The sequence below is a fragment of the Drosophila eugracilis genome, unplaced genomic scaffold, assembly GCF_018153835.1.
Source record: "Drosophila eugracilis isolate 14026-0451.02 unplaced genomic scaffold, ASM1815383v1 contig_1897, whole genome shotgun sequence".
Classification (NCBI taxonomy): Eukaryota; Metazoa; Arthropoda; class Insecta; order Diptera; family Drosophilidae; genus Drosophila; species Drosophila eugracilis.
In genome coordinates, this window is record NW_024572751.1 from 2172017 (window position 1) to 2188745 (window position 16729).

The following is a 16729-nucleotide window of genomic DNA, read 5'->3' on the forward strand; positions in this document are numbered from 1 at the left end:
CACCTCCGTTCAGTTGGTTATCCACGCTCGCCGGTCGTCCACGTTTATCGCGCCTCTCGGGTTGTTTTTAGTGGCAACTGTAAAAAGTGAAAGACACGGCGGATTCTGGAATCAATCTAGCAAATTTCTTCTTGTGAAAACCGAGAGCGAAAGTGACCAGTGGACGAATAACAAAATATCTTGCTAATTAGACGTCACGCCATGACAAACAATAACAACGCATCGCGCCTAAGATTATGAGTCAATGGTGATGGCAAGTGTTGGAAGAAGTGACAGTTCGTGCTAATTGCTGGTGTACCCTCTTTCCAAGTGAGTAGCTAAAAAGTGGGAAGCAAAATATTCCCAGTCCGTTCGAACTGGAATGCAAATATTTGACCCAGATCAAGTCGCCTGACTAACTGACTGACCAACAAAACAAAAGCCAACAGCTGGCAAGCCGGTTGCACTTATCAACCGAAAAACGGAAACCTGTTTGCCGGGGAAATGCGATGCATGTCCATGTGCATTTAACCCAGTGGGTAAAAGTGAAATTTCCTGTGGTTTCATGACTCTGCCAGCTGCCTTCGTGAAGTTCTTAAGTTGCTTAAAGACCTTCCCCGCCCACCTTGAGTTATTAGCGCATGCCAGATGGGAATCTCAACGCGCTCTAATACACATTAGAATCCCAATTAGTGCTTTTGCTTGCGTGCTTAGCGGTTGTAAGTTCTCGGTACAAGCCAAAGGCATAGGGTATTTACAATGATATACAAACATTAAGAGCATTTCCGAAGAAAGTAAACAAATGGTTGGGGCCAGGCCCGAATTGTGGTTCACTTCCAGTAATCACATTTAATTGAAATTGAAACCTTTCAGCAAAATTTGCAGGCGATAAACCGCAGCAATATATGCGGTGGCAGAATGGTTTTTATTCCGAGCTCGAGTTATTTTTATTTGATTTTTTATTGTGGCTCTGCCAATAATTACATTCAATTTGCCGAGCTCCCCGCAGATGGATCATAAAAAGTACGTTGAATCCGATCTATTTGGACTTAATAAGCCATTAGTGAGTCAAGTTGGTTAACCGCAACGAAAGTGAGTTTGCTATGGATTTCTCTGAAACGCAAACGAAGAAATGTAGTCAGAGTTAAAAAACTCTTTAAAATATTTGCACGCTAACACAAATCACACCAGACTCTGTTCAAACTAACTTACAGGCACGCATAAAGTGAAATTAGTAATCTATTAGATACATTCACTAGGCGTTCGTCTGAAACCGAAAGTCTGTCCCGAACATTGATACAATTTAATGAAATGCAGATACTTAAAGCTTTACATAACCGCTCGCAGAGTCGAGAGTTCGCGATGTTCGGATGCGTGTGTCTGGCCCGAGAAATTGTCACATAAAAATGCAATAAAATCTCATGGAAATGCTGCGACTGACAGCCGCAAAAACAACGGGCAGGGAAAGCTTGTTACCTTCCGAAAACGTAATCTGCCAGCCGGCAGAGAGCTGGCCATTTTCAAGTGTCATTAAGATAGATGTAATTGAATCATTATTAAAAAGAGCAGAAAGCATTCGAGTGAAAGCCAACAACAGAACAGCAGCCGAAAATAAATTTATCTCGGGTCTTGCATAAGTCCGAAAATAATCTTCAAGAGCAGTTGAGTAAACAGCAAATTCATTTTACTTTTGATGATATCAACAGCTAAAAGGCAAGAAATCAAATTTTAAATAAATAAGTACTAGTTTAAATTCTTTGTTTACCCTCGTTTAAAGTCCAAACTCCATGTTTCTTAGTCGCTAACCTATAAAGCCACCTAACGGTTGGAGCTGGGTCTTCGACTTAGCTTGAACCCGCGAAGAACTTACATCATATGAGTTTTTGGTGGGGAGCGAGTTCTGCTGCTTTTGGTGACTCCCTAAACTTGATTTAGCTGGCCATTATTTTTATAGCAATTGTGTACTCGCAGCTTTATGGCTATTTCTTTTGGCATGACATAAGCCGCCATGGCACTTTAATAGAATGCCTTTAATATGAAAAGCCGTAACAACGCCGAGCATTACATGAAACATATGTCGTTTATGCACATTACGCGTACGAACCGACTACGGAGAGCTACTAAGTCGCAGCTCGTTAAAAATAATAATCGTAAGCAGTACTCTAGTATGCAGCTGTGCGCGTAATGCGGTCTAATTGATTGCATTGGAAACGTGATTACAAACGGCTGGAACAGTTTGTGGAATGCCTCTTATGTCTGGGCCCAAATCAGAGACTATTTCCAGCTAATTAGAAGGCCACAAAGGTCTCAGACTTGTGCCAATCAGATTCAGAGCCTAAATAAAGAATCAATAATAATGTCAAAGAGCAAGTATTGAGATGGATATCTTGATCATAAATGGAATACTGAAGCACCTTCAATGGCCCATGGACAACAAAAGGTGGATAACATACTCGTACATATGTCATATCTGTGTCGCCAAACATCTTTTGTTGCTCATCGGAAGTGGCTCAAGTAATGGCGATTTATTTGACAACTTGATTGCTTTCTTTTGTCCCAGAGAAGTGCCTTTCGATTCCGTTCTCAATTCAATCGATGTGACTAAAAAGGTAAACTGTGACAGTTATTACTTTTTCGAATGTAGATTTTTGGGTGCACAAATATAGGTGAATTGGTGACCCATTTTCACTCTGCCTATCTATATCTACAACTATGTAAATTTAAGAATATTTTACTTGATTATGTTATTGTCTTTGATGCAGTTTTTTATTATTGCTTTATATCATCTACTAAACTATTGTTAAATTTAGTTAAATTGATTAGTTTAATACAATATTATACAAATTAATCAAAAAGAAAAACACAATATTAAAACTTTAGAAGCGAAACTTGCTAAGAGTCTAATTACTTTTAGATGTATTTATCTAATTGGCGGGTTAATAGTTGTTACTTTTTATTTAAATACAAAAACTGATATTAATAACTGTATTTTGTTTATATCAAAAACGAAATTCCAAGTCAGTCGCTCTACTCTTGACCCATTTTCTCTTTTTATTTTGAATTTAAGTTGACGGAAAAGCCAAACTGTGAGTAGTAACCATATTGGCGCCATAAAAACATAATAAAAATCGCTTCATATACGTATACTTTGTCGTTGTAGGAAAACCCGTTCATTGGACACCAAATGGCCGTGAAAAGCGCCGACTAAGGAAGAGCGGCGCAAAAACTACAAGGAAAATTAACGTCAAGCCAGCAGACAAACTGCACTCGAAACAATCTCAAGCTAACTGGAAAATGTATAAACAAACATAGGGGAGTGAGCGTAGACCAAACAACTTTCAGCCGCAGAAGAAAACTACAGTTAAGGTTTTGCGCGGCGGAAGAATCTCGGAAGAGCGACGTGTGAATGCAGAAGATACCAGATACCAAATACAAGATACAATATTCAACAGATAGTGCAGTGCAAAAAGTCAACGACAACAACTGAACGAAGCTCTGAGGAGAGAAGCAAAGCAAGAGAGCGACCGGTCTGCTTTAAGCCTGGCCATGATCTTGGCCAACTGTTTGGGCCACAGCACGCTCAGTTGTTAACCAGACGCGCACGCATGCGCACGCGAAACGCGCGAACAGGTGATTTGCATATCCACAAGATACAAGTTACTTACTGCCTTACAGATACGAAACCGTTAGGCCGTAGGTGTGACGCGATGAAGTAATTGCTGCCAGGTAGCTAGATAACCGACTAGAGCAAATAGAAAACGCGCTAAATGCGGCAGCGAAATTCCAAACAAACCCAAGTCGAAAACAAACGCACCGAAGAAAGTACATTAAAACCAATAAAAAGAATTTAGCTGCCACAAAAAATCGACCGACAATCAATGGAATTGTGTTTGCGTGCTAAGCCAAGTGCCTCATAAATTGATTTGTCAATTGGCTAACGATTTCGCCAACAAAACCCGGCCATTGTGTCCGCCAAAGGCCGGAGTTCCCGGACACGTACTCCCAGCGAAATCAGCTAAATAAACAGTTCGGCTACAGTTAAATTGCAGGGCCAAGGTGCTATTACCTTTGCTTTTGCCGTTGCAACTGCAATTGCAGGTTGAAGGTGTTAACTGGCTGTCGGCAGTGCTAACTGGCTAGCTGTCTATTTGGCCGAGTGAAACCGAAAACGAAACTGAAAATGCCCAACACACACAGTGATTTACCCCATAATTGGAGCTCTGGTGAGAGCCAGCGACAGTGCACATCCTCCAGTAGAAATCGCACCTGCAATCGCACTCCAAGTCGCCGCCACTGCCACCCAATGAGCATGGACAGATCAAAGAGTGGTCACATGATTTTCCTCCTCTTGATCTGCCTAATAAACTGGGCCGCCGTAGCGGATGGAACGGCTCGGAATGGTCGCCTTGGACGTCATCTCTCCACCACTCCTTTGAGCAACCTCGAAATTGAGACGCAGACTGTCGAGGAGCACGAGACGGAGACCGAGACGCCAACGGAATCATCAGCTGAGTTGATAACGACGGAACTGCCGCCGGAAGATGAGTGGCAGCCAGTGGTGAATGCCACAGAGATTCCGGCCAGGAAGCAGGCGGATAAAGTGTACGCTGGCGATTCTCTGCTCCTTCGCCTGGCCCGACGATTTACCAGTGGCAACGAGCTCTGGGATGGCCTTGTCCGCGATTGCTATCTCAAGCCAGACGTTTCCTGTTTCCAGAAGAACGTCTTCAGCTACCTGGATGGTGCTCTAGATGTGCAGGATGTCAATGTTACACAAAGGCTCAAGTTCTTCAAGAACCAAGTGGACTACCAAGTGGAGAAGGAGAAGGAGGAGCACTCGGAGGCACGTGCCGGTAAGTGGGGATTTTCTGATAAGGAATTTTCCAAATTTTGGAGAGATTTTTAATAAAATTAATAAGAAAATGTTGCTAGGGTCAAATGTTAGATATAATTGGGATTTTCTTAGAAGTTTTTTTTACTTTGGGAAATAAGAAATTTAAACAGTAATTTAATGTGAATTAAATTAATCAAAAGTTATATTGGAAATTTTAAGAGTTTAACTCTCTAAGTATTATATTCCAAAGGACTTATTTATTTTTTTAGCCCAATTGGTTGTTAGCTAACCAATTCTTGGCTTTAAATAACATCTTTTCCCGCAATTTAGCCTTTAGCTAACAGCAGTTTGTGTGTGCGATCAGTTTTCACATCGATTCTTTTCTTCGTTTTGTTTACCTATAACCGAGCACGTCCACAAAAAATGCCGCTGCCACTTCCAGAAACTTTCACTTGCCGCGTTTTGATTTGATTTTTTACGTATTTTAGCTGCGCCAGAGAGCAGTAAAATATCCGCTGCGGCAACGATCTCTCGTTTATGTGAGTCACGGCGCTTTGACTGCGCTCAATTATGCGGCTCTTTACCAGGCTACCATCAGATGTTTTCATTGGCTTTTAGCATGGCCAACACTGTAACAATCGCCAATTAACAGCCATCGAGTCGGTCAAGAATTATGCAAGCGACTGGCAGTTATTAAGAATTTGCATAGTGATTGTTATCTATTACGGTGTTTAGAAAATTATATAGATTATACAAATATTATACATTTTAGGTCACCTATAGTAAGCGAAAGTTGCAATGCAGTTGGTGAAGCCGAAGACCTTTAGTAAAAATAGTAATGGAAAATGTTTCTCTCCAATTTGAGTTACTTAAGGACAAGGCTCTTTGAGCAGAGTCGGATCATGAACTAGCTTTTAATTTTCCTATCCTAAAATACTCTTAAAATTCGGTAAAAAGAAAGTATTCACTCAAACAAGCCCCAATGCAAGGCATTTTTGCATTTACTGTTTTTATTTTTTTTGCTACATTTTATATTATTTAATTGGGACAGAATGACAGACATATAAATTTCAGTTTTTATTGATTTTCCTGTATGAGAATAATAAAATTATAATACATCCGGCTATCAAGCAAGATTAAACCTGCAATTACACAGAAAATTTTGAAGTTCCCAAAGCACTGCAGATGCCTTTTTCTCATTTTAAAGACTGTGAAAATGTATAAGGTAACATCAAAAATGTTTTCCCAGACTTTTCTCCTACTCTTACTTAAAGCTAACTTGAGAAACTGAATACTCACTCCCAGTTGCGCAAGAATATCTAGCATCCTGAGTAAGGAAATCGCTTTCTGCAAAACTTTCATTAACCTAAAAGCGTCACTCATAAGTGTTTCTCTCTCTCTAATTCTCTAATTCTGCAATTCTCCGATTCTCCAATTCCCAAGCAGCCAGTGCGGAAACACCGATCGAGGAAGTTACCAGCGCTCTATATGGCAAGAGCATTAAATTCGCCATGACCCACGATCTGGAGGTGGATCTGCCAGAGGTTATGTTTAATGGAGCCACATTTCGCATCTCGCCGCGGGCCATCGAAGGCAACGGAATTATTGCCAAGTTGGAGCTTATTCCCAAACAGGTAGTCAAGGCCCGACTGGCTGGAGCGATAATCCAGAAGAAGATACGTAAGTAATATTCGCAATTTGTTTCCCCATCACGCAGATGCAGATGCGATTCTGCATTCGAAACCGCTTTCACTCTCTGGCCAATCCACGCCAGCAACTGCATCCAAAAGTCTGATTCGATTGCTACTTTCGTTTGTCCAGAAAAATTTCTACGCAGCAAACTGGTGCTGTCATTCCTCGCATTGCTGCTCATCATCAAGATCATCAAGATCAAGTTGTTCTGGCTGCTGCCAATCGTCATCGGAGTCGGAGCGGCCAAGAAACTGCTGCTGAAGTTCCTGCTCTTCCTGTTCCCGGCGCTCTCGCATCTCTTCAAGCTCTGCTCACACTACCAGCAATCTTATCACGCACCCGCCAAGTATCACCATCACCACCACCTCATCGATCATCATCACACGGTAAGCGCAGATGGCAAATGATGTTGCACAAATTCCGCTTATCCACGGAGATATCTAGAAAGTTAATCGATAAGCACAAAGATAAATATCGTATTTCACTCACTTGGAATATTTGTCGAAATATGATTAGAATGGAATTATCTAAAGAGTACAGAGTGTATATTATGTTAGCTTAATATTGAGTATGGTTATTTTTTAAGTAGATAAATATAGTAGAGAATCAACTGTAGTAAATCGAAGCGGAAAAGTTATGTTCGTTATAAATTCATTCTAAAAATGTTAACAAATCAAATTCAATAGTTGATACGATATGATTCGCTGCTTTCTCAAGTCCAAATTAGTTTTCCTTTATCTTCAAACTATTGATAATGAATTTTTTAAAAGCATGTAAAGTCAAGGTGTGTGAAGTCACTGAAATGTGACCTTCAGTTGAAAGAAATTTCTTCCATAACTGGTTTGGGTTAGGCCGATTATATTATTCACTTTTTTGGGCTTATTTTTAGAGAAATTTCATTAGCAATCCCGATGTGATTCAGTTTTATCTATAAGTCTGCCGGTTGGAAGTCTCTTTTGTTCCAGTGTGGGCCCGCGCTCCCGGAAATTCAATTAGAAAACTCTAGAGACGCGCTCTTAGGCGGCAGTTGAAAAGTATTTTCCATTGAAAATTTCCGACTTCAAGTTGGCATAGCACGTGCCCTCAAAATGAGTTCATGCTGACACAGACAGCACCCAGCTTGACATATCGTCAAATGAATTCCCGTCTTTCAATTGAGACCGTTGACGGGGATTAAAGATGGCTAGAATGGCTGTTGCTGTCGCCACCCAATTCGGCACAAAGGAGTGCACACGCGTAGATACTCATATTTATGAGATGTTTATGTTCCCAATCGAAATTGTCGCCAGGAATGCCATAGAACCGAGACCAGGGCCTCAAGTGCTGGAATAATCCGGGTTCTCATATTTGCATTCGACAATCTCTACTCAAGTAGGTTTTTCCGGGTAATTCACTCAATAGAAACGAGCACTTCAGCAATTATAATCCTTTAAACTTATCGTTTATTGGCGTTTAGGCCAACTATGTCAACTGGAGAAAGCAGGAATCAGTGGGGAACACTTGCAGCTTAACTCGTCGCCAATGGAATATATGAATATTTGAAGTGTTGAAAGAGGAAAGCTTTGCAATGGCAATGAAAAACGCACTATCGATAGCAGTAGAGTAGTTTATATAAATGCCAAGTGTTAATTTTCACCCGGGTGGCCAATGATATGTGCATATTTTGTAGACAATTTGTAGTCAAGTAAAGCATCCTCGCCATCCCTGTCCGCTTTCGAACTCGGTGTAAATTAAATTAAGTCTCCGAGTGAAAGACTTCCCAAACATGAGGAGCATGGAACACCCACTTAACATGTCGTCTGTTCGTGAGCGTGTATCACCTCTTTACTAGGAAAACTTTTTGGGCCGTACAGCATGAAATATGATTCGAATTTGGTGCACAATAAAAAGCCCAAATAATTGGCTGAGCTTGAACTCGAAGTCGAACTGTCACAGGCGATGACACAGTCGCATATCTCCGCATTTTATTCCTTATTTACGGCTTTTTTTGGCAGTCATTGAACTGAGATACTGAGCTTGAGCCCCAGCCCAGCCAGCAGGCAAAGTCGAACAGTATAATGCGTATTATTCGGTCGATTCAAACATAGACTATAAATAGCCAACAAGATGTCGCGGTAAGGGCACTCGAAAGAGAAGCCCTCCAGAGCAGTGAATAAAGTTTGGTCGTTGAGTTTATTAAATGTCAAGCCGACGTCTTGTATACTCGACTGCTTCAATATGTTGTATTTTAATATAAAATATGTTTATTCTATAAATAGAATTTAGTGTAATGTATCTGCTATTGGTTTAAGGTCTGACTATAGCATTAGAAAAGGAGAAACCTTGTATATCCCAAAGAATAATGCAGATTAAAGTAATAAACTATCCTTCCTGATCCTTAGGTTGTTCCCCCATGGCACAGCGGAGAGCACCACTCGGTTCCCGAGATCATCTACACCCACCCGCCGAAGGGTCATCCGTCCGCCTATCTCCATGGAGCACCAGTGCACGAGAGCTATGGACCCGGATTCGAGCACTTTGAGGGAGCCTGGGAGAACAGTGGACCGGGATTGGGTTCAGAGTAAGTCCTTCCTCTCTAGATACAATCACATCACGCTTTCCGTATCTGCATCTGTAACTGTCTGTGTATCTGTCTTGTCTCTAAACCACACTCACACCACACACACACACACACACACACAACAAACGACTTGCTTCACCTTACCATAGATACATAGGCGATATAAATCGCGCTGCACAAATAGAGGAGAATGCGCATTACTTTAAGCCCCATCCGGCGAATGATGCCGGGGTCCTGCATGCTTGGGGCCTGGGCACCACACAGGCACAACAGCAACATCAGACACAGGCACAGCCGCACCAGCAACATCAGACACACCAGCAACATCAACGCTGGCCTGTCACCCAGCAGGCGAGGCCACCCACCCAGCTCAAACAGCAGTCGCAGCAGCAACAGCAACAGCAACACCAGCTTAAGCTTCAGCTGCAACAGCAATTAAGTGCTCAGAAAGTACAAGCCTCTAGTCACAGTTTAAACCCATTTCAAACTCAGGACAAACAAAGGTACATGCCACTTAAGGGCGCCCGAAAACCAACAAACAAGTACACCTACGCACATGGAAACTCACTTGCACAGCCACCTCAAAAAAAAACACAACCGCACAGCCATATATTAGGGCATAATATAAGCTACTAACTCCTACAATCCCGAAAGCTACTCCTTTTATGTTCTGGTGACTTTATTTTAAAAAGCTTATTTCCAACGTCTGCACTTTAAAAGGAAAAATTATTCCCGCCTTTTTAGTGGTATTAAAGGGAAACACACTATTAGACTTTAAACATAGCTTACGAATTTAGTGAATGAGACATATTTAGGACTTAGCTTCTTTAAAGAAACCTTTTTGCATGGTTCTTGCTTTATACCCATGATTTTCTGGTACCTCGTGACTTATAATCATCGATGCATTGGAAGTGGAAATTTCCATCCACTGAATGTAACCGCTATCTGCTTGTTTTCCCACCACTCCATCCATCCATATGTCCTTCTTGCTTAACCAAATGTAATTAAAATTCTTTAATGAAAGCCAAACAACACTCGCTGTTGGGTGGTAATTGCTGCCAATTAAAAAGAGCAGCGAAAAGGGAATTTGATTCACCGCTCCAATGGAACTATTGTGGCAACCGAACTTGACCGACCCGCCCATCCACTGCTTTCGGCATCTAATTTTCCTGCTCTTTCCAGCTCAAGGCCGGCACATACGCAGCACCATCCGGTCTTCGTTCCGGGCCAGCATCCACCTCAAAGCGGGCCCGTACTCACGGCTGCGGCACAAATTGCCGCACAGTATGATCCAGCGCGCAATAATCAACAGCAGCACCAGCAGCAGCAGCAAAATCAGGCTCTGCAGGAGCAGCCACAACTTTCGGTGCGTAATATCACATTACATCCCATTAAGTATACATTTCCAGCAGCCAAACGGAATATGCGAATGTGCATTTATTGTAATCGCAGCTATGTACATAGAAAAGGGTGTCCGTGTAATCAGATATATACCACGTGTGGTTATGGGTAGCACAAGTTGCCCCATTTTCTGTTTAAAAAAGCGTGTGCGACGATGATTTTCCGGGTAGCACACTGACAAAAATATGTTAGAGCGAAGCTAAATGGGGCTAGAAATGGTTCAAAAAAATAAAATATCCCCCTTGAAATAGGTTGAGTGTACCCAATAATAATATTAACATATAGTATACAGCCCACGGAAACTTTTAAAGAAGCATTTCATTTCGCATTATTGAATATGGAAATATATTTAAATTAAATAATTATTAAAAGGTAAACAAATGTTAAAAGAAATAATTCGATTAAATAGGTTCCCCTCAGAAATCAAGAATAAAGAATTTAATATTGATTGCTGTCTGTGGCTTTTCCAGCCAGCCCATTTCCCAGCATCCAGTTCCTCCCCCCTGATCACATCCCACCATTTGCAGATTGCACATTTGCACAGCTGGAAAAAAACACAATCAATCACCCTGCTGCAGTTTCACTTGCAAACAACAGTCTGGCAGTGCATTTATTGACACTTTCCTCAAAAGTGCAAATTGTTTTCCTATGATGCAAATTGTCTTGTCTTGTCCGGCACGGCAGGTGCGTTCTTTTCTCTTTTTGCCCGACGACACCATTCGAAGTGCAGGCCCTTGCAAGGTGAATGGCTTGGCAAACAGTTTACTCAGACCAAAAACCAGGCAAACCAAGCAACCAACTAACTGACTGACTGACTGACTTTCAATGACAGTTTTCACTTTCAAGTGAGCAGAAATGCCGGTCACATGTGGGCCGGGCTTTCGGGCACTTGGCTTGTCAACTAAGCCATAATTAAAATGCACTTTGCACTGCCCGGGCTGCCTGCAGTCTGCAGAGTCCATAGGCTTGCAAAACATCCCGCTGTTCACCTTAATTAAATGAGCACGCCTTCCCAAAGCCAATGTCCAAATATGATGGCAACTGCCGGCCTGTCGAGAAAGTGTGCCAGGGGGCTTAGTCGGATGACCTGTCCGCAGCAGAAGGTCAGCAGTTCGCCCTTTTCACACACAATGTGGTATATTCTCTGTAACTTCCTGCAGCCAGGTTTATTTTATGTGTCACTTACATTTAACGTCCACAATTTTGAATATTGTAAATTAATTTCCAAGGAAGAATAACCGAATTTCTATTATTATACTAGAATTTGCTTTTGGCATTTCCAACTCATTGAGCTATTTTTGTCCGAAATGGGCAAATATTTGATGGCAGGGAAGTGTTTGAATTTGGCTGATGAATATAAAATAATCCTTTAATTTTATTTTATTTTGAATAAACAATATTAAAATAAAAAGAAACGTCTACAGAACATGAGATGACGTACACTCTCTCCTCTTCATAAATATTTTCAAACCTGAGAAGATGTCTACGAATCAAAAATATTTTTGGTTAAACTTATAAACTATTTTAATTCGTTTATATTTTATATCAATCTATTAATATAAACCAGCAATGTGTAGCTCAGACAAGGATATACTTTATATTTAAAACCGGTTCATCAAGCCCCTTAGTCTTCGATTTAAATAACTTTAGTATTTGTTATTCCGTTTGGCTTAAATTCCTTTTAATACATAAATACCTTTAAGCTTGTTTTCCAATCAAATTGCAAACTTAATAAATGGTCAAAAGAATCGATTTTTCGACTGCATAACTGACAAACTCCCTCTATATTGACCACCAGCCCGAACTGGCCGCCCAGCTGAAGGAGGCCATCCGCATTCAGGCCGAGCAGCGCCTCATCCAGCAGCAGCAGAAGATACTCGAGCACCAGCCGTTCGTGCAGGATGGACAGGTTTGCAATTGGCCACATCCGCCGCACTAATCTGCTTTCATGATGAATAACTTGGGCTCTTTTTGTGCGATTTCAGCCCCTGTATCCGCTCAACTATGATCCGTTCTACAGTCCCATTCTGCTGAAAATTGACAAAATCGTCGAGCAGCTGGGCGTGAAGAATGACCTGTGCAAGGAGCGCATCGTGTGCAGCATGTACAAGGATCCGGCCACCTACAGTCCGCACAGCAATTTCATATCCGCGGAGCTTAGTCGGTAAGTCAGAAACTGAAAAAGCCACACGAGACTATTTAATGGGAGTTAAGAGACTTTAGTTTCTCCTACACAGTTTAATCGGCAGCATATAAATTTGATTTGAAGAACTTTAATCTGTTTTCTCTTGAAAGTTTAGTGGTTTTTTTAAATCTGAGAATTCGGTTTGTTTCATTAATTTACCTCGAAATGAAAAATGCTAAAGCCTTTAAACTTTTCATCTGTAATAAATTGAAATTAAAGGGGTACGTCAGATTATAATCTTTCTGTGATAAAATTTGTCAATTTCTATACACGATAAAGTTTTCTTTTCCATAGTCATTATAGTGCAAGCTAATAATTTGTCTGTCGTCAGTTTTCCAAATCTCTAGATTCCACCTTTTTCGACATAACTACATGGGACTGGCTTTATGACTGCGGGCCGTGAACTCAGACTTGTCATTTGCCATAAAATGTGTCATTCTGTGCTCTAATTGCTCCCCAGGCATTGCAAATTGTGATGTCAGGCAGTCAAAACTTAAATTCATTTTGCCAAAGCCGAGCCAAGCCAAGCCAGCCCAGTTCGATGCGTTTTCGCTGCGGGTAAAGATTTAATGGCCCACCTCCAGTTTGGTGCCCCATCATTGCCTTTCAATTAATAGGCAAGAGCGTGAAAAGAAAGTGGAACTTGGGGCTGTCGGAGTGCAGTTTGTCGCGCAAGTTCGAGGCTGTCGCGTTGCATCTTCTAATTGAACTGCACACACTGCACATGGGCAGCCAAGTGGAACTCCCTGCCACAAGCCGCGTGCCATCATCATCATTGTCGTCATCTTTCGAGGTGGTTCCACCCACATCGGTCACTCCATGGGCACTCGGGCATGTCGCAGACCAGATAAACTCCCATTTCGTATTCATCATATTTCTTACGGCTCATTATCTTTTGGGCCATGCCTATAGCTGTTTTTTTTCTCCTTATTTTTGTCACGCTGACAACAATGGGTGCAAAATTGTTAGACCCAAGATAACTGCCTTGACAAAGTTATGAGTGACAGCCCCGTGTCCCAGGAGGAGTCATCATCTAGACCAAGTCGTCCCTTATGTTATATGATTTATGGGTCTGCGTGCCTATGACAAGTCATTAATTGAGTGGCCCAAAGTGTGCTTAATTGCCTTATCGGGACGCCATTGACAGTGGCCAGGAGCTCAGGTTTTCGGCCATCGTAGTTGAGAGCTAATTAAAATAAATTGGCCTAATGAAAGGCAACGTTTGTTTAAACCGTCCACCATCTGCAGTCAGGCCAGCCAGCCAGTCAAGCGCACCTATAATGAGTGCCATCGTAATTAATTGAAAAGCATTATGCAGTGTTTCGGGAATTTTCATTTCAATCGGAAAAGAATCAAACTTGTGAATACAATTTTGCTGTCAGCCCAGGGCATTATTGGTGGTTTAATTTTAATTGGACTTATTTCTTGAACTACCATTGAAATGCAAGCTCTCAGCCGGTTAACGCATGACTACAAAGCACAAACTAATTAAAAATAAAAAGATTTTCGGATTAAATGAATTCCAGAAACTGAAATAAATACCATAAAGTTCTTAGAAATATCACTGCTTGCTGAAAAGGAAAATTAAATAAATAAACACTTGACAAGTTGCTGGACTTGGGTCAGAAAAACTTACAGAAGTTTGCCTGCATTTAGTTCTTGTTTTAGTTCGCCATTCACTTTTGATAGATGAAGGCGGAAGATAGGAAAAAATATATAAAAAATACATTAAAAGTCAGACAACATATCCTTGCACCAGGTCACGTCCACCCATTCTTCCTTGGAGCTTCCAAAGAGCATAGGAAATCAGTTTGTCCTTGGCTTGTGTGGCGCGATTTTCCGGCCACCACCTACTGACTCCCAGCACGAATGACTAGTCACATGAAATCCATTAGCAACACCCCGCCCACTGAATCAATTGGCCCAGACGCCTTCAATTTGAGCCTGAATAGCTGAGCAGCTGGCTGTAGGATCGGAGGTGGATGTATGTAGGTGGCTCGGGGTGAAACATGGATGTCTGGCACACAAAAGGCGCGTGCTGGTAAGCCCAAAAGCACGCAGAAGCGATTCGACCTGCTTTCATGAAAACTTTACTGCGATGGGCCCAAGTGGCAAAGTTAATTAGCCGACTTCCTGGCACCCAGCAAAAAGGCATTCATCGGCTTTGGCCTGCAGCTAGGACTAACTAACTGGGAACACTCAAAAGAAACATTGCCACGGCATCCGGAAAATGTTTTATTTCGTTTCGAGGAAAATTCAAAACAAGAATAACTTTCTTTATAAAAAAGGTTTTTTTAATGGGTTTTACTGTGGAATAATTCTACTTTTCTTAGGGAAAAACAAATTTCTAAACTCTGGAAATTAGTTTGTTTTATATTTATGAAAAATTTTTAAAATCACAGATATATAATAAAGGAAAATAAGGGGTTGCATGAAATATAGGAAGTTTGGAAATTAATTAGTATTATCGTAGCTTCACATAAAGAAAGATATTTTCTAATATTATTGGGAACTTAGTTTCCAAGTGCAGAAAAATAACCAAGAAGGGGAGCATCTGCTCTAAGAGCACACACACAAAAAACCATTTAATTAAATACGCGAAAAGTTGTTTGGAAAAGTTTCTCATTTTGTGTCTGTTGCAGCGATACCAGCGAACTGGAGCCCGTAACGCAAGCGAATGAGGCAGTGCGTCGTTTTTACCGCCTAATCCAGGCAGCCCGGGATGGCCAGGATCAAAAGGACTGCCAGAGCCTATACCCGCAGTGCAATATGCCGGCCAAGTGATGTCCGGAGGTCCTTAATCTTCGAGAGAGTGAGACGATGAACGAGTACGAGCAACTTTAAAGTCAACTTTTCCTTGTTAAAAAGAAACCGAACTGTAAATAGGATAATTGATCTAGACTAAGCATAATTTATTTGTTAAACTCTTATTTATTTATTTATTTATTTATATATTTATTGTAGTCTAATAACTGGCCTACTTAACGCCAATTTGTCACTCAACCGCTGCTTAAATATTTATTCTGATTTTGTTTACACATTGCATACAAATTATTTACTAGTTTCGACTGCGGTCAGTACACTTTTTAAATTTCCCTCACACGCCCAAGTGAATGTCACATATAAATTCACTAAAAATAATATTTAATGAAATCAGAATATTTATTAATTGCCGGTCAGACGGATGCGGCGGAAAATTCAATTAGTCAATACGCAAAAATTGTTATTAGAGGTAGTTTTTGTGGCCAGCACATAAAATGGAAAATAAATTGAAATCGTGTTAAGTGTGTATCATTTTAATTTGGGACCAACAGGTTGAGGAAAACTGAAAATTTAAGAGATATTAAATTAAAACTATAAAAATTAATGATGAAAAAAGATTTTTAGCTCTTTAATGGATATTTTTTTAGTCTTTAAAAAGTATTTTTAGTCTGTAAAGAGCTTAAATGTCGTTGTTGTCTTCAAAGAAACTTAAATGAATTTTTAATTTTAAAAGAAAAATAACAATTATACATATTCCTTAACATAAAACAAGTCATTAGAATTCAGAATTTATAAACCAATTCAAAATCTCCATCTATTTATTGAAAGGAATTTAATTTAAGCCAAGTCAATTTGACCTGGGGCCTTAGTCTAATTTAGCATGAATATGTATTATTCTTTGATTTCATATGCCAGGCCATTGGTTCAATGCTGTTAATCTGGGGAAATCTGCATGCAGATTTATATTTAGAACCCACATGCTGGGAAATCACTCACTCAGACCAGCAGGTTCAATAATAACACATTTTCTTAGCATAAATCAAGGCGCTGTGGCCCAGCAGGAATGGCGTCTAATTGTCGCTGGCAAACAGTCGAAATGGTAAAGGAAGCTATTTGCATAAATATACTTTTATTAGGCAGTGTATCGGGCGTTTGGGGGACGACTTTGATGTCTCCATGACGAGCACGACCTCATCTGAAATTAATATTTATGTAAATTCCAGGCGCAATTAACACGCAAATGGCAAGGCTTTCACTTTTCTTCCAGCATAAAAATTCCTTATGGCCCAAACAAAAAACAAAATAAAAAATGAAG

The 16729-nt window shown here is 40.7% G+C and overlaps 1 protein-coding gene across 4 annotated transcripts; it reads left to right on the forward strand.

The window, feature by feature from the left end:
* The first annotated feature begins 18 nt into the window (after window positions 1-18).
* LOC108105545 lies at window positions 19-15935 on the forward strand. 4 transcript variants are annotated; one of them, XM_017212178.2, is made up of 11 exons: window positions 19-309; window positions 3140-3609; window positions 3670-4832; window positions 6257-6493; window positions 6635-6891; window positions 8887-9065; window positions 9215-9568; window positions 10248-10431; window positions 12265-12375; window positions 12452-12630; window positions 15294-15935. In XM_017212178.2, the coding sequence occupies exons 3-11, from the start codon at window positions 4160-4162 to the stop codon at window positions 15433-15435; spliced, it is 2316 nt and encodes a 771-aa protein (XP_017067667.2). In that variant the 5' UTR covers window positions 19-309; window positions 3140-3609; window positions 3670-4159; the 3' UTR covers window positions 15436-15935. The 4 variants fall into 4 exon arrangements, with proteins under 4 accessions (XP_017067667.2, XP_017067668.2, XP_017067669.2 ...); XM_017212179.2 differs by having other exon boundaries at window positions 20-309; window positions 3140-4832; window positions 6260-6493; XM_017212180.2 differs by lacking the exon at window positions 9215-9568 and having other exon boundaries at window positions 21-309; window positions 3140-4832.
* The last annotated feature ends 794 nt before the right edge of the window (window positions 15936-16729 follow it).